Consider the following 18,919-nt stretch of genomic DNA (forward strand, 5'->3'; position numbering starts at 1 on the left):
CAAAAGTAGTATGTAACGTAGTTTTCGTAGAGTCTTTTTTAAAATCTCTAGATGTTCTAACTCGGTAATGTGTTTGATATATCCCTTGTGCTATAATTCAAGTTTTTCAAAATGATCTCCAGTTTTAGATTATGTCATTGCTAGTTATAAAAAATGTATAATTTTCTAGTCAGCAACACTTCCCCCTGCCTTGTGATTTTTCTTCCTTTTTATTACCCATATTACCTGCGAAAGAAAGTTGGAAAATAAATGGTTCTTTCATAAACAAAGACATGATGAAAAACATAAAGTGAAATGATAGTTAATTATGGCAACAGCGGTAGATGTGTTCATATCATCAGTAAATGAATGAAACTATTTACTATTTTTCATAGGGACTCTAGGTTTGTGACTCAAAAGCAATCATTCTGTATTACTAATGAGACTGGCTTGCTCTCTTGGAAAAGTCTGTTGTTACCAATACGTCTTTGCGCGGGGCAGATTTCCAATTTGTGAAGCTAAGGTCAGACTTCAGCTCAACATTTACTGAAACAGAAATTTTGACCCTTTTTTATTAAAAAACAAACAAACTGTTGTTTAGTATTACAAGGGTTAGTGTGCTCATTGTTAATTTAAGAAAGATTAAGGAAAAAAAAGTCTTTGTAGGTGTGCTGACCACATCTGCTTGTTTTCGTGTTTCTTTTTTTCCTCCAAAATATTGTTATATCTTAACAAATGGAATCAATTGCTCTTTGGTTGCTTAAGTTTCTGCAATATTTTTTAGAATGAGCAAACTCAGTAGTTAGAGCAAATGCTTTCCCATGTAAAGCGAATGTAGCTCTCAGAACAACTACTGCATTTCCTACCACTAAAAGTAATGCTACTCCTCCTCTCTGCAAACAGCATGCCCTCTCTAGATGGCAGTTCAGTGTATTTAATATAGTTGGGTGCTAAATCAGAACACTGAGTGTCTTAATAGGATTGCAGTGAAAGCAGCACCACTCATGCAACGAGGCAGAGAAAAGGAGTGGTATTTGTGCATTACTTTCCCACAAACAGAGACAAAAGAAAATAAGATTGCTAAAGTGCCTCCCGCCCTCAGACATCTGCCCTGCCCATCTCTCTTCAGAGGCTTTGCCAGATCTGTTTAGAGTTTCTTTACCACGGAGAAATGGGGAACAGGTACCGTTTCAGCCACTCCCTTTTAATCAATCAGTGTTGATATGTAAGCATTGTGATTAGCACACAAACAATCATCTGGGCGGTCTGCTTTGATTAGGTATCCCTTGCCTTGCCAGAGATTTCAAATTGGTATAGACCGGTCCCAAAAATCCTCCCGTTTGATTTTCCCATCTCCAGCCTTCTGCACATGGTTTTGGCTTTCAGTTTGAAAACGACTTGATCGCTCTGCGCATTTTTCATTATCATGATATGTGGCAGTGTACTTCAGTGGGGTTTTGTGAAAATATTCATAATTACAGTGACTAATTAATCTAGTGACAGAAACTAGTATCCCTTGATGAAAGCAGAACCTGTCCATTCCTCTTCCTTCTACCATGCCTGTGCAAGCTTCAAACAGAACCTGGTATGTGACTGGGCAAAGGTACTGTTCAATGGCTAGTTTGTGTCTGTTAGAGCTACCTAGCTTAAATTAAAACAGGTAGGTCATAAACGATGCAGTTATTCATGCTGTACGTGCCTACTGTTTTCCATCTGCATTTCAGGGACTGCTGGAGAAAGCAGCTCCTTTTATTTTTTTAATGAATATTTGAAATTTGTTTTTATGAAGTAGTAGGTGCTGTACTCTAGATGAGGCATGTTGCAAGGAAATTAAACTCTTTGGGGCCCAGCCAAGATGACAGTTTGACAGCAAGATAGGAGCAGCATGGTAGGGCTAGCCTAATTTATCTGTATGTCTTGGACTACCTTCAAGGCTCTTTAGAACTTACCTTCCTTTTCATTGACCTTCACCCATCCGTTTCACTGGGTATGTTGGTGTTCCGGGGCAATTCTTGTAGGTCACGGAATGCTGGAGAATTTGGCTTTTAAGCAGGAAGAGGTTCTCGTGGTGATTGCAATTAGCCAGGCATTCTATGTGAGACAGAAAAGGGGGTGAACTGTATGACAGCCCAATGTTGTGAACTATTCCTGGAATGTATTATAGACAGAAGCTCTCATATAGCCGCAGGGAGAAGTGTAATGTAGCTCCCAGCTGGTTAATACACCTATACTACACTTTTGCCAATTCATGTATCTAGCTAGTTGCGTTAACACTGGCATTGTGATGTTGGACATACTCTAAAACACTCCAATCGATTCTAGCCTCAATCCATATTCCTATCATATAATTGTAATGGTTCAGAAAGAGCTACTAGGTGCATTAAGTTATTTGGAATTAAAATCAATACGCAGAGTTTGGCTGCATCCTGACAGACCATTGCTATCGATGGCTTTGAAAGAAACCTTAGTCCTGTTGCAAAGCGATAGGAGATACTGGAGGGAGGGCGAAGTAGCTAACGTTTTAAAGTTTGTCTAGTCCCAGTAGTGATATAAATACAGAATCCACAGTCTGAATTTGGGGGAAAAGAAAAAGGCACGTTTAATGTGCTGTTTATTTGCCAGATGGAATGAACTCGTGTCTCATCAAAGATCATGATAAAACTGCCATTGAAGGAAGTGATGCTAAGTCTGCGGGTAAAGACAAGGGGAAGCGAAGGCTGAATTTTAAATGGCCTTCATCTAACATCGTCTTCAGCTTCTAGGATGCAAACTAGGTTTCAGTTGTAGACAAAGGGGCTTCTCTCTTAGTCCAACTGATTTTTCTAGGTTTTTTTTTTTTTTTGAAAAGCAGAGGATCCAAGAATGGTGCATTTATTGCCAATATTGTGACTAAGGCCATTGGCAAAATGGGATACTGAATGAAAATAATACTTTAATTACACTAGATTTGAAACCTTCATCTTTGTTTTAATGTTATTAAGGGCTGGAGATTGTACTATGTTTTTCAGCGACTTTTATAACCATTGCTAGTGGGAGTATTTTTGTAATGAGAGAAGTAAATGTTTCAATTAAATGTTGGTCATTGATTCTAATGCGAAGTAATGTACGTTGCTGTTCAATTAAAAATACCAAGCTGCTGCGCTACTCCTAGCCAAATACAATCCCCAAAACAGCGGTCAGTAAAGCTGCTGAAGGAATTAAGTATTTGGGGCTGCTTATTTCATTGAAATCTTTTGGGGTAAGAAATGCCAAATAGCTAATAATTAAAAGTAGGGGATTATTCTTTTATGAGTTGAGAAAAAGTAATTATGACGATAAGAAGACAAAAGCATCCTGTGACTGAAAATATTTTAGTTGTGGCTTCTAAGTCAAAGTCAGGCTTGGTATCACTTCTTGTAAGTTCTAACTGCTCTGCTTGGTCATCCGGTAGCCACTGGAAAGGGACTGAGAGATCCAGTAATTAGACTGAATTTCACTTTTGAGAGCAGTTTCTTAGCATTTGCAAGTAATAGAAGTTCTTGAGTCTTCAGCGCATCTTCTTGTGTCTACAGAGCTGTGCTTGGTCATAGTGAGTCATTTTATGTTCGTTGCCCCTAAATGGACAGTCTCACTCACACCTGAGCTTCATTTCTTACTTTGTTTTTTCCACCTCTCGCTACTGACTTTTGCTAGCCAAGAAGTAATGAACATAGAGTTCCAGTTAATGAATACAGACTGTCAAAATTAAAGTAATACATCAGAACGCATTCAGAAATTACGAGTCATTTTCACATGCTTTATGAGTTCTAACTATCCCTAAAATAAACTAATTTTGAAACCATCCTCCAAACATAGTACAAGCACGTAAGGCCATCCATCTGAGGGTTGAGCTGAGTCCTGATGGTTTCGGTAAATCCCAGCAGAGACCAATTTCTCTCATCTGAATAGACAATAGATTTGTATTCACTAACTTAATTTGTGTACAGCTTCCCAGCTAGGAAGTTCATCTCACCACAGTAAGGGCAAAAGAGGTTTCAGATGAGCTGGAGAAAATAATCTCCAACAGTTTATTTTGCTTTAGCTTTTTGATTTTTAAAGAATGTACTTTTTTTTCCATCATTTTTTATCATCAGAAAAAAGCATCAACTCCTTTAAGTGAGTATAACAGAAGTGTATTGTGGCTCAACCCATAAGAAGGGAGCTTGTTCTAAAAGTACACCAGTCATAACACATTTCATTTCATGCTCTTACACTAGAGCAGGAGATGTTGCTGCTTTCTTTAAGAATTTTATAGCTATAATGAATTAATGGACAAAAGAGTTTGAGTGCTTGAAATCTGATGTCATTTTACCTTAGTCCACACCTCCCTTTTACGTCACACTGCCTTAATCTTGTCTCTAGCGTTCTGGGCTACTTATTTGTTGTTTTTTGTTTGTTTGTTTGTTGTTTTTTTGCTTTGTCTGCAGACCAAAGAGCGTACGCTGCCACTACAGTCTGGTTGCTCATTGGTTTCAGTGGCAACATTCACCCATGTAGCTATTCCTATGACTGTTAATTCAGGCGTTTAAGAATGACCCTTTCTCATTCCAAGTACCTCTCCCCAACTTTTCTTCATTCTTAGTTGTGGCACACTAAGAAAGTAAGAGTACTGTTATAAGTGACAAAATCACCTGTGGAGTTATGGCTAGAGACTGAGACATAAGCGCTCCTGCCTGATTCTCCCCAAGCTAAACAAATGTATGCCTGGAGTTAAAAAGCAGCAAGTCATTCAGTGTATAGTAACATGTGCAACATAGTAGAGGTACAAGAGAAATACTGGAGAGATAATGTCTGTTGCTGCAGCTTGGCGCATTTTGCTCTGTTTTTATTCCTTACGGCACAAATTAATAGTCACATTTGCCAGATACAGTGTTTACCCAGTTGGTGGGAAGCAGCAGTATGGCAGAATCCTTCATATTTACGGACAGACATATGAGCGTACGTCTGTCATGCTGAGCATAAGTGCAGACAGAAGGCATTGCTGAAAAAGCAGCTATGTTATAATGTCATAAGGGATTTACTTAAAAAGTGTCATAGATTAGAGTTTCTTACCAGGAGTTTGAGGTAGTTATATTGAAGTAAAAGCCAAAAACATCATTTTACAGGATGCCAGAGGTACCCCAGTACTCATTTAGTGGAAAATGTTGTATATACTTACTTGCTCCTTTAAGAAAGAAAGGCACCTCAGTGGGTGAGCCCTTGTTTCACTAACGAGTCACTCCATTTGTTTTCTGTTTAGGAAGAGCCCTTTGTCATGGTGTCTGAGAACGTTCTGGGAAAACCAAAGAAGTATCAAGGCTTCTCAATAGATGTCCTGGAAGCTTTGGCCAATTACCTTGGCTTTAAGTATGAAATTTATGTTGCTCCAGATCACAAGTACGGGAGTCCTCAGGATGATGGGTCATGGAATGGACTGATAGGAGAACTAGTATTTAAGGTAAGGTTGTTAATACATTTAATAATGTCACTTAATACAGAATTTATTACTTAAGTTTATGTTCTCATCACCTGGTAACCTTAATTAATGAATCCTTGGTTACATTTGTTTATTATTTGTGATAACAGCATCTGCTAGTGCACCAGGCAATAAAGAAAGGCCTACCTTGGTGGCAGCAGGCCATATTTTTTTCCCTCTAAGTATAGCAGCATGAAATCTGAATGCAGCCAAAAAATGGGGTGCACAGCTCCCTAATTCCTGCCACAGGTGAGTGGAGGAAGTTGTTCTAAGGAAAGTTCACATTGCAATTAGCAATACATTACATAAATATTAATTAGCACTTAGAAAACCACTGAATACAAATGCAAGACATTTTTGCACCATACTTTATATAGATATAGGAATCAAAAGTATTATGTTCTCAATCTTGTTAAAAATTATTCATTGAGTTTTAAGCCAAGCCCTAGCCAGCATTCCACACCCTCCAGCTTTCTTAGATGCACTCCAGCAGAGGATAGCTACATGGGAATACAAATGATACTGTTAAACTCCACTGGAGCCTGTCCAGAGATGCCATTCCTCCGGGAACCTTCTTCAAACATGGTGCATCAACATCAAACATGGTGATCAAGCATTTTCAACATGCCCCAGCTAAGGAGGAAAGGCAGACCTCACTTAGTACTAGTTATCACATGGCAGCCTCCCTACCTGAAGCATACATGAGCAGCTGCTATTAGAGATCACAGAGCTTCAATCAGACCAGAGATGGAACCTGCAAGCTTTGAGTGCCTCACAATGAAGATATCACTAAGTTACACAGAAGCAGATAAAGCTCAAAACCTTCCTCAAACCGGATGCGCATGCTCTTCTCCCAGCCCACCCAGGGAAGAATTCTTCCATCTTTCTAGCTGGTCAGGCCCAGAAAAGAGCTAGGCTCTCCTCAGCAGCCAGGAAGGAGCACCACTCTGCAAGGAAGACTTGCCCAAGCCCAGCAGCAGCTACACTCCAGATGACATTCTCATCTCTGGAGGGCTTCCTACCACCACACCCCCACTCGGGGGGGGGGGGGGGGGTTCCTCCAGAGATGGAGGGCTCCTTCCCAACAGACACTCAGGGGGGGAGCACCTCCATCTCTGGAGGCCTCCTCACACATGCCACCACTCAGGGGGAGCTTCACCCTACCAGGCTCCTCCCTCACATCCCAAAGAAAGGGTACCAATAAAGGGCCACTCACAAGTACAACAAAACCTGCCTTCCTCCCCTAAAAAAAAATTCTGTTTGAGATAGTACAAATCCCAGTATCCAGCACCCAAACAAAATCCAAACCAGAATGCAACCCAGACAGTAGCACTCTACCACCTTCTCAGTCCCACTCCAAAAGCAAATTGCATCCTTCAGCGCATCTCCCAAAAAGATGGATTAAGATAGTACTGGTCACTTTCCTCTGGAACACAAACCACGCGTAAACCTGAAATAAAAAATAAAACACCCTTCAGCACCATACTCCAGAAACAAAGGCACCACTACCCTCAACACCAGCAAAGAAGAACTGACGGAGCCCCGCATTTCAACTCTTACTGTAATAAAGAAACCACCACCATACTCCAGGAACACAGGCCCTCAGCCATAAACACCATCCCAAGAACAGCACAGACAGAGGACACAAGAACAGAACTTACCTCAGTTTGCAGGGCTGCCAGGACGGGAGCCCCTGCACCAAGACACAATGGTGCAGGCAGCTCCAGCATCCAGTGCTCTGTACTCCAACTCCTGCCAACACCCACAAATTTCAGTAGATCCTGCAAGAGAAGGAGATGAAAATTACAAGTAGTACAGTTAATTTCACACATTACTATCCTCTTAGCTGACCTTTATATTGCCTCTCAGCCCCAGCAGCAGGGCTGGGGAGGCAGTCACCCCTACTACTACGAGCAGGAGGAACTGCAGCACTCACCATTAGTGTACTCCAAGCTCAGGGGGACTCACATGCCTGGATTCACAGTCCAAATGCTGCTAGAGCTGCTTGCACATTTGTGTTCATCCTTGCTCAAAGAGGCCCTGCAACACGAGTCAAGAGTTGAAACTGCATACATCCTGAAATTTTCTTGTGCTCCTTTTTATCCCCAGCAGGACCAGGGTTGGAAGAAATAGCCCCATTCTAGTCACCTTCCCATCACTGGAAGCAGGATGTCCTTGGACTCAAGAAGCCAAACAGCTGCCCTGAGCCAGCCCCATCTAATAAAAAATCAGTGGGATCCCAGCAATGCCCATCCCCGTCCCCTTCCCCTCTCCTCCCCCCCCCCCCCCCCGAAACAAAAGCAGGGTGGGAGCCTATCAGCCTCCCACAGGCAGGTAGTCCCCACCCTGCACTCACCTCCTCCAGCAGTCCCATTGCTGCTAGAACTCTTCCCTACTTTAGACTGATCTTTGCTCTACAAGGCTCCTCAGCAGCTCTCCCTCATCCAGCTAGGTAAGACAAAAAAAAAGATACACAAGTCTTAAATATTGCTTTTACCTTAGCCCTATTGCTGCTTTCCATCCCCAGTACCAATAGGGCGGCAGGAACATGGCCTCCTCCTGCTCACACCCATCACGCACACAAAACCCCATTCAGGACTGAGATCACAACAGGGCTGTACTTGGCCTTCCAGTGTTGAGCAGTAGCCCTTTACCTGAAAATAGCAGTGTGGCCACCTAGCAGCTCGAGTATGCAGGAGAAGCACCAGAAAGAGCATAGTGGGAGCCCAGCAGCCCTCTGTCAAAGAGAAAGAACCCCCAGTGCCTCCCTGGCACTCACCACCTCCACAGTCCCATCACAGCTAAAACTGCTGACATGAGTCTTTGCTGCAGCTCTCACTGACCCTAAATAGGAGACAATGCAGAAATAGAGAACACAGACCTCAGGCTACTTTCTTTACAGTTTGTGAAGCCATTTGTGCTTGGCTCTCCCAAGCAAAAAAGGAGGTGGGGGGGAGAGTGACACCTCGCAGCAGCACCATGCTGACCCCAAAATGCAGAGGAAGCTCAGCAGTGGCCCTGGACCAGCACCAAAATAAGCAGGGTTGGAGCCCAGGGCCTCCCATCCTAAGAACAGATTCCTCCACCCTGCAGTCACCACCTCCAAGGCAGCATTGTTCCCAACACTAATGGGAGTAAGACAAACCTCACTGCCAGAGGCCCCAGAGCTGCTCTCAAATGGCTCAGCTGCACACAGGCAGCCCATGCTGCAAGCAGGCCCACATTACTGGACCTCCAGTACTTGGTGCATCCATGGTAGTAGCACCGTGCTAATTTCTTACAGGTTTGAGCTGATCCTTGCTCCAAAAGGCTCCACTGCAGCACTCCAGCACTCACCCTGCAATAAGAAAAAAAAGAAACTAAACTGAAGTAAAAAAAAGATTCAGGCATTTACTTCCAGTTCAGTAGTCCCTCATGCCACATCTCACACCCAGCAATACCAGGACTACTCTGTGGGACATGGTCCTATCTTACTCACCTTCATCACTGCTAGCAGGAGAGTCTGCAGCACCCACAAACCACCTAACCTCCCCCCAGAAAGAAAGGGCTGTGCAGACTCTACTCTGCCGCTGTGTCATTTGTGCTATGAATGTATATATTTCAGTTGCTCTCTGTGAACTAGAAGATGCTGTTACTACTGCTAGAGGTGCAGATTTTAAAGCCATAGATTCCTATTTTCATTTTCCTCAAAATAGCTGCTGTTGGTTTATAGAAATCCTTTTCACAATCTGCAGGTGAGATTTAATTGTTGAACATAATGCACCGTTGTAAAACATAAGGAGTAATGCAGTCGGGCACAGGGAGTAACATTAAATACTGGAACTACGAGGTGACAAAATGCAAAAATCAGATCTTGCAGAAAAGAAAAAAAAGTTTAAAACAAAAAATTTCAAAAAATTACAATCACGATCCACGTGAAAAGGAAAATTGGAAAAAAAATTAACTTATTCTGCTTGCCCAAGCATTACAAGGCCTGTGAGAATGGAAAACATCCATGCGTGCTGTAGTCTTGACGTGGTTTGTGCATTTAAACTGTAGTGATAACTTCATTTTGCCATTCTCCTTACATCCTTATAAAACCAGAAGGTGGAATGCTGTGATCGTACACGCTGAGCTGCAACCGTTGAGAAAATTGAATTTTCCTCCAACTCAGAAAATGTCACAACTGAACTTTCATTATCTGCCATTTAGACTACATCCACCTTTGCATTGTGTCAATTCATTTTTATCATTTTTTTGTTCCTTGCATCCGATGTACCATACCCGCTCGCTGCAGTGCTCGGCAAAGGACAGTGCAAGGCACTGCGTGCCGCAGGCTGGAGATGTCTCAGTGCTCGGTGGCTCCAGAAATGGAAGAATGGCCTGGAACAATTTCTGTTTGAAATGAATGATTCATCAGGCAGCAATCACAACCTCCAAAGCCTGATTGTTCAACTAAAAAATCTCCACATCGTTCTTTTCCTTGTGCTAGCCACGGATTCACATAAACCTAAATAACACCCTCGAGGCAGTAAACGCTAGATCTGTAAATTCACATCACGAGTGGACTGGATTTGCTGGTCTGCTGCAATTTTGCTTTAAATGAAAATGCAAAATGGTTGTGAAATCCTTCTGTACAATTAGAAGATGTGAAGTGTTAACAGGACTGCGCTTGCATTGTAAAACTTGTGTTTCCTCAATATCATTTCTCTGGCATCTTCTCGACCCCTCATATGATTAACAGAAAAGGTCCTACAATCCTTCACTTTTTCTGTCACTCCTGAGGCAAAAGAGAACCTCTGGGTGAGCAGCCAGTGTGTATCTGCCCCTTACCAAGTGCAAGCTGTTCTCAAAAGGCTGCTTTCTTATTTACTGCGAACCAAGTGCTGCTCCTGTAACTCATGTGTCTCTCTGCTTGGCAACTCTGTGAGGGGAAGCAAAAGAGCAAAGAATAGTTTTAAATTAAAGACCTAATGTTTAACACACAATGTTTCCTAATTTTCCCAATCGAGTATTACATGACAATATTGCCAACATGTAGAATAAATCCAGGTACAAGGGGAGTGCTTTTTACCTCATAACGTGTGAGCCAGAAATGACTTGGGAACGGTGCATTTCTACAAAAGACAAGACCCACACAAGCGCAGTGGAAAATTGTCATCTCCTCTTTGTGAGTGCCTTCAGAAGATATCTGTGCCCACTGCAGGAAAAGGGTCAGATGAAATGGTAATTGCTGCAGTGAGTGCGTTACTTTCTGTGTTAAGGACCGACAGATGCGATCTGCGTTACTCCAAATCAGGGTGTGGCAGGCTCTTCTACAGATCCCGCTACCAGTGAGAGCAGTCTTGGGCTGCTCTCATTTGCAGCCACGTGGGATGGAAGCCCTTGGCTGCAAACATGTGCCCTAAGCCCACACACCTCGTGGAGCCTCTGCCAAGTTCACTCTTCTTGCTCCAAGGATAGAGTACTCCTGTACCCAATGGCTGCTGAAATAGGAGCTGGAACCAGCATTTCAGAACAACTAGTCTTTGGTTTGAATAGGGAACCCACCCTTCCTCCTCTTCACATTTCCACCCAATTAGGTCTATCCTTCCTACGTACACCTTTTTCTTTCAAAATAAACTGACTGTAATGTGATGAGTCTGTTAATGTATCCCTACAGAGCTTCGGCTCACAGACAGGATGAGTTCAGAGAGCAGTGTTCAGCAGAGCCAATCTAAGGGAAGTGATGCTTTACTGCACGTCTTTCTTTTGCCACAAGATACCGTTTCGCAGCACTTCCTTCAGTTACGCTCAAGGCCGCATTACCGGAGGGACGAGCCTGCATGACAAGCAAAGGAGGCAAAAAAAGGCTCTTCTGGGAGAGGACAGTAGACTTTGTAGCGTGGTTCTGGACACGCCAGTGATATTTATATTTATAAGCCAGTTTCCCAAATTGTGCCATACCACTTGAATTGCCATGACTTCCGATGAGACATCAGGAAGCAAATGGCATTGAAACAATTTCACTTAGATCTGTCAGAAATGGAAAGCTAAATACATGCGTGAGCACTTCCAAACAAACTACCCGCAATAGAAGGCTCTATAAGGCTCTTCTCTCAAGCCGTCTTCCTTGGGGGAACGGCATAGGAAGGCAGAAAGCATACGGGAAAGCCAACGTGAGAAGGTAACATATACAACGGCAGTTGAGGAAAGAAAGGATTGTTTTTGCAGGCGCATTACCGTGAGTAAAACTATATCTGCAATTAATTTTTATGTGTCCGTGTTAAGGACTGCGTGGCACATGGAGCTGTGGCTTGTTGCTTCCAAAGTTCAGTGCAACTTGATTCAACGTTAACAATGAATTACCATAAACATCTTCATGGAGGAATTTACAGTCAATTTGTGTCTTCCCCCTGTTCTCGGTCATGTACCACAGGAATCATCTTAAGATCGCTTTATGTGTATATAAGGAGTACCTGCTTCAGCAATAGAATGGGAGGATTTAAAACCATCGCTGGTGGGCCAAGTCGTGACAGGTAGCAAAGCTTTTGGGCCTATTGGTTCATTTATTTTGGATTTCCTGCTTGAGGTAATGTTGATCAACGATGACCTCAGGAGACCTGCTATCAACTTTATAGATTCCTAAGCAGGTCACCTAAAGAAAAATAATGCCCTCTACTGTTTTCCAGGGAACCGATTCCAGGATTCACGGTTTCATTAATCCAAAATGTGCTAAAAGAGACTTCTAAGATGCCAATGGTTGATTTTGGCACTGTGAAAACTGAGCGTAGAATTTTACATGTTTATAATTCAGATTGGCAGCTTTATATCTAAATATTGACATAATCGTATGCATTTGCTTTTCTCTCTCAGAAGTGCTAAGTGAACCTTGAATCCTTCAAACTGATATCTTCTCTGATCCAATTCGACTTGTTAATGACAAGCATTTAATTTTTTCCATCTTCCAATTTAATACACGGTGACAGATTCTGTACATAATTAGTAATGCTCACCTTCAGCGGATCAGCAGCTGAGTGAAGCTTATCTGTGGTTCTGTGCTGAATGTACAGTTTTCCTCTAATCCGGTGTTTATGATTTGATTCTGTAAGTCAGGAACATGAGTTGTCATAGCTCAGAGTAACCTTTATTTTATGGAAAAAGGCTAAATATGGGAGTACAGAGGTCAGGATGCCTCCCTCTCTACATTACTAGCAATTTTTTAGATCAAGACATAATTACAACACGATTGCTGCTGCCATATCACAAAGAAAAAAAATGCAACATTTCCATTAGGACAACGTTGCTCCTTTCTCGTAGCTGGCTGATATCCAGAGTGGAATTGTAATGCTGTGGAATGTGAAAGATTGCTCCACAGGGATGTGAAATAGAAGCAGTGTTTCTATAAATATCACACGCTGTGCCCTTCAGTGTATTTCATGGAGAAATATGTTCCTCTTCAAAAAGAAAAAAAAAAAAAAAAAAAAACACCTGTGCATCCTTCAGATTTTTTTTCCTGAAGTTTTCCTCACTTAGATTGGTTTTCCTTGAAAGATCTTTAAACTTCTTTCAAGTACAACCTGAATGGCACCTCACAATAATCTAGTGCAGTACGGAAGTATTTCAGTGATACATGAAGTTAAACAGCAGGGGTTACATCTATCGCTTAGCGGTTCTGTATGCCATCCCGTAACCCTCTTCATATTTTAAGACGCATTCTGGAAAAAAAATAAATACTAAATATATAAATACTAAACACTAAATATGATTATTGTTGTACTCGACAGTTATTGGTACAGAGCTCTGGACTTTTTGATTTGAAAATTATTTTGAACATACGGTTCTGCTCACTACTGTGGAAAACATTTTGGGTGATGTCTGCTTTGCATGTTGCTCAGCGCAGCTGGGGCTGAACACTCGGGAGATACTATGAATCACTCAAGTCATTTGTTGGCTAAAAGTTCTATAATTTTATACATTAATTTACGAAGCCATGCTTTCAGCTGCATACATCAACGTACCTTAATTTCAGATGCTACAAGACCTAAACTACAAATTAAAGATGAAGATCTTATTCATGATTTATAAACAAGCTAATATTTTCAAGCGCCTTATTGCTTAAATCATCAGGCCCTCAGCTACTTTCCGCTGTTTCTCAAGACAAGGAAAATTAATGTGAAGTACATTGTGTAAACCAAAAACTTCAGCGCACTGTGATTAAACGCTGTGTCTGTATCGTGGGCAATAGAGTGTCTCACAGATGGCATTTTGCAGATGATTTGCAAATTTGATTCTAATCAGTTTTAGCTCCATAATTTGTCACTTCATGTTTCATATTTCTTAGGAGCTAGTAATCTTTGCCACCTTTGGACGAGAAGAAAGAAACTCAACACAGTTAATAAAATTGACTCGGTACTGACAATTTGTTGCATTTGTGCTCTCCTCACTCCCTTCCAAAAGACCACATGCTGCTTTAGGCAGATCAGAAACAAATTAAATCAAATTGGTAGCATCTTTAGGTATTTTAAATACTCTTTTTTTGTCTAAAAATATCTAAAATTAATGGTGCCTTTCTTCACTTTGGGGGCTTTTTTAAACGTTACTGTGTCTGCTTTCACTGCGGTACAAATTGTATCTATATGAAGGAAAACAGCAGCTGCTGTAGTTGTGCCTGCTGCCTCTGGAGACCTAATACCCAGACATGCTGTGGAATACGATGATTGGATCAAAATGTATTATTCATCTCCTCCTCATCTGAAGTAGGTTCTTAAAACTCCAAAAAAAAAAAAAAAGGCACAAAGCAGTGGCAATACAGAGGAACTAGCAGAGAAGGATCTGTGTATGCTGCCTGCCATTCTGCGCTTTGTGCACTGTCACCGAGGTTGATATTGTGCAGAATATCGAGTACCCCAAGCACCCCAGGACGTATGAGATGCCCTTCGTCATGCAGCGGCCCTTTATCATGAGCATCGTATCAACAAAGCGTTGGAAATCATACAGCTCTGTCAGGAACAAATTTCCTCTATTCAGAAATGCTGTGCACAAAGCCACGGCAATAATGATGGCATCAATAGTCCAAGAAAAATGACCAGAAGTAGATTTCACAGAATCACAGAATCACAGAATTGTAGGGGTTGGAAGGGACCTCTAGAGATCATCGAGACCAACCCCCCTGCCAAAGCAGGTTCCCTACACCAGGTCGCACAGGTAGGCGTCCAGGCGAGACTTGAATATCTCCAGAGAAGGAGACTCCACAACCTCCCTGGGCAGCCTGTTCCAGTGCTCCGTCACCCTCACCGTGAAGAAGTTCTTACGCACATTCGTGCGAAACTTCCTGTGCTGCAGCTTATGTCCGTTTCCCCTCGTCCTGTCTCCACGTACCACTGAAAAGAGACTGGCCTCACCACTATGGCCGCCACACCTCAGATATTTATAAACCTGGATCAGGTCCCCTCTCAGTCGTCTTTTCTCAAGGCTAAACAGACCCAGTTTACTTAGCCTTTCTTCATAGGGGAGATGCTCCAGGCCCTTCACCATCTTTGTGGCCCTCCGCTGGACTCTTTCCAAGAGATCCCTGTCTTTTTTGTACTGGGGAGCCCAGAACTGGACACAGTACTCCAGATGAGGCCTTACCAGGGCAGAGTAGAGGGGGAGGATCACCTCCCTCGACCTGCTGGACACGCTCTTCTTAATGCACCCCAGAATGCCATTGGCCTTTTTGGCCACGAGGGCACACTGCTGGCTCATGGCCAACCTGTCGTCCACCAGGACGCCCAGGTCCCTCTCTGCAGAGCTCCTCTCCAGCAGCTCATCCCCCAGCCTGTATTGGTGCATGCAATTATTCCTCCCTAGGTGTAAGACCCTACACTTGCTTGTGTTGAACCTCATCCGGTTTCTTACTGCCCAGCTCTCCAGCCTGTCCAGGTCTCGCTGAATGGCAGCACAGCCTTCAGGCGTGTCAGCCAATCCTCCCAACTTCGTATCATCAGCAAACTTGCTGAGGGTGGCCACTATCCCCTCATCAAGGTCATTGATGAAGATGTTGAACAAGACCGGACCCAGCACAGACCCCTGGGGGACACCACTGGTTACAGGTCTCCAGCCAGACTCTGCACCACCAACGACGACCCTCTGCGCTCTGCCAGTCAGCCAGTTCTCAACCCACCTCACTGTCCACTCGTCTATCCCACACTTCCTCAGCTTTGTTATAAGGATGTCGTGGGAGACAGTATCAAACGCCTTTCTAAAATCAAGGTAGATTACATCTACCGCTCTTCCCCCATCCACCCAGCATGTGACAGCATCATAGAAGGCCACCAAGTTGGTCGAGCACGACCTCCCCTTGGTGAACCCATGCTGACTACTCCTGATAACCTCCTTTTCTCCCAGTTGTCTGGAGATGGTATCCAGCACAAGCTGTTCCATCACCTTTCCAGGGACGGAGGTGAGGCTGACAGGCCTATAATTACCCGGATCTTCCTTCTTGCCCTTTTTGAAGACCGGAGTGACATTGGCTATCCTCCAGTCTTCAGGGACCTCCCCTGTTGTCCAGGACCTCTCAAAAATGATGGAGAGCGGTTCGGCAATGACCTCCGCCAGCTCCCACAGCACACGTGGATGCACCCCATCAGGTCCCATGGACTTGTGGACCTTAGTACTGCCTAGGCGCTCACGCACGTCCTCTTTCCTGACTAAAGGGAAGTCTCCCATTCCCCAGACCCTCTCACTAACCTCCAGGGTGTGGGATTCCTGCAGGGGAGCCTTTTCACTGAAGACAGAAGTAAAGAAGGCATTCAGTATCTCTGCCTTCTCAGCATCCCCCGTTACGAGGACCCCCCCCCTCACTTAGTAAGGGGCCCACATTCTCTCTAGTTTTCCTTTTGCTATTAACATACTTGAAGAAGCCTTTTTTATTATCCTTTATCACTTTAGCTAGATTCAATTCCAGACGGGCTTTAGCCTTCCTCGTTGCATCCCTGCAGGCCCTGCCTACATTCCTATATTCTTCCCAAGTGATCAGACCCTTTTTCCACATTTCATGGACCTTCTTCTTTCCTTTGAGCTTGCGCATGAGCTCCTTGCTCATCCACAAAGGTCTCCTGCCACCTTTTCCCGATTTCTTGTTCACAGGGACGCACCGATCCTGAGCTTGGAAGAAGAGCTGTTTAAATGCTGACCAGCTCTTAGAGGCCCCCTTACCTTCTAACACCCGAGCCCACGGGATAGCTCCAAGTAGGTCCCGGAAGAGATCGAAGTTGGCTCTCCTAAAGTCCAGGGTAGCAATCCTACTTATTGCTTTGCTTCTTCCGCTCAGGATCTTGAACTCCACCATCTCATGATCACTACAACCCAAACTGCCCCCTACCTTTACTTCCTTAACAAGTCCATCCCTGTTGGTGAAAATAAGGTCCAGTAACACCCCTCCCCGCGTCGGTTCCTCCACCACCTGCATCAGAAAGTTGTCTTCAACACACTGCAAGAACCGTCTGGACCGTGCGTGCCTGGCTATGTTGGTTGTCCAGCAAATATCTGGATAATTGAAGTCCCCCATAAGCACCAGTGCCTGGGAACGTGACGCTACATCCAGTTGCTTTTGGAAGGCCTCATCAGCCTCCTCATCCTGATCAGGGGGCCTGTAGTACACCCCCACAACAGTGTCACCCTTACCAGCCTGCCCCTTGATTCTCACCCATAAGCTCTCCACTGCTACATCACTCTCCCCCAAGTGAATTTCAATACATTCTAGCTGCTCTCTCACATAAAGAGCAACTCCACCACCCCGCCTAGCCAGCCGATCTTTCCTAAAAAGCACATAGCCCTCCATGACAACATTCCAGTCATGCGAGCTGTCCCACCACGTCTCCGTGATCGCGATGAGATCATGACCTTGCGACCGCACGCAGAACTCCAGCTCTTCCTGTTTATTCCCCATGCTACGCGCATTAGTATACAGGCACTTAAGAGAAGCAGCATCCCTCCACCTCTCTCCAAGCCTTTGAACTCCACTGTCTCCACCCATCAAGTCCTGTTTGGAGCCTCGAACTGGCCCCTCAGTCCCAGCAGTCGTCATTTTGTCCCCTTCCCCCTTCATACCTAGTTTAAACACCTGTCAATAAGTCCCGCCAGTTCCTTGAGCTATTAGATACATTGGAAATGTTCTGATTTTTTTGAACATAATAAGTTGAAAAGCTAAGGTGTCTGAGTCCACGGAGCAAAGTTTGCTCACGGAAGCTAAGAGAGGTGGTACAGCTGTTCTGCTACTCACATTTCTTACTCACATTTCTGAGTTTGCATATATTGTGCCTTAAACATTGGCCTTGGCATCTGCTATTCCATACTAAATTTAGTCGCTTAAGATCAAGGAGGAGCAAAGATCATTTCTGTACCTCCTGTTTACACATATTATTCTCCCTCTTTCCTCAGAGAGCTGACATAGGAATCTCTGCCTTAACCATCACCCCCGACAGAGAAAATGTGGTGGACTTCACAACACGTTATATGGACTACTCGGTGGGCGTGCTACTTCGGAAGGCGGAGAAGACGGTGGACATGTTTGCCTGCTTGGCACCATTTGACCTCTCCCTGTGGGCGTGCATAGCTGGTACCGTGCTGCTAGTAGGGCTGTTGGTCTACCTCTTGAATTGGCTCAACCCTCCTCGCCTTCAGATGGGATCTATGACCTCCACAACACTCTACAACTCCATGTGGTTCGTGTATGGATCCTTTGTGCAACAAGGTAAGAGACAGAGGGAGTCTGAGATGACAGTTGTGTGTTTCCTATTGCCATCCTCCTTGAGGGACTGGGAGCACTGCTGAGCCATGTGCTGTGAGTTTTCTAAAGTGTGCAGCAGCCTGGTGTGCGAACCATGAGAAGTTTTTTGAGCGCTACATGCTAGCTTGTTTTTCATTTGTAGTTGACCAGTGCTTGGAAAGACTATTTCTCATCACCTTCTCAAAAATTATTCATCCTTAGTGTAAGTGCTATGTTCCAAGTAAGTCTGAAAATGTCGGGGTTCGGCTTTTGAACAGACTTTGGACCGGTCACCAGTGCCAAGTGATCTTACCGTGTCTCATACTCTTTCCTCCTCCTCCGGCTTTACCTCAGTTTTCCCCATATAACTCTTAGACTCAGCCAAGTTACTCTGGCCTTCCTGGATTCTCCCTTCCTTCCCTGCAGCATCTAGTGTGGCCCAGTCTGGTACCAAGTCTTTCACGGTCCATCTCTTCTGCAGAGATTTAATCGTTTATCCCAAAGGCATCAAGGATGGCAGACCTTGGCTTGGTATATGCTTCTTAAAATCCTTATCTACAAATCCGAGTGATAATGCAAAGTAGAATAAGAAAACACAGCTTCATGTAAGATGGCTTAGGTGATAACACCTGACAACTGACAAAATAAAACAACTATCTTCTGGTATTTATGCACATACTTATCTGTCAGTCAGTACTAGCACTGCAGATACATCTCCTTGTAATTCTATGGGGCATCTAATCTGCAAAGAATCATCG

General features: G+C 43.8%; 1 protein-coding gene across 3 annotated transcripts in view; it reads left to right on the top strand.

The window, feature by feature from the left end:
• The window catches only part of GRID2 (glutamate ionotropic receptor delta type subunit 2), a 690,924-nt gene that overhangs the window by 548,685 nt on the left and 123,320 nt on the right, over positions 1–18,919 (top strand). For all 3 annotated transcript variants that reach the window (XR_014882859.1, XM_085222277.1, XM_085222276.1), the window contains exons 10-11: positions 5,237–5,434; positions 17,834–18,146. Coding sequence is in view for 2 of the 3 variants with exons in the window: in XM_085222277.1 (XP_085078403.1) it covers positions 5,237–5,434; positions 17,834–18,146 (511 nt within the window). In the remaining variant the exon portion in view is untranslated. The remainder of the gene's footprint in view (positions 1–5,236; positions 5,435–17,833; positions 18,147–18,919) is intronic.

The sequence above is a fragment of the Meleagris gallopavo genome, chromosome 4 (genome assembly GCF_905368555.1).
Source record: "Meleagris gallopavo chromosome 4, MGAL_WU_HG_1.1, whole genome shotgun sequence".
NCBI classification, from domain to species: domain Eukaryota; kingdom Metazoa; phylum Chordata; class Aves; order Galliformes; family Phasianidae; genus Meleagris; species Meleagris gallopavo.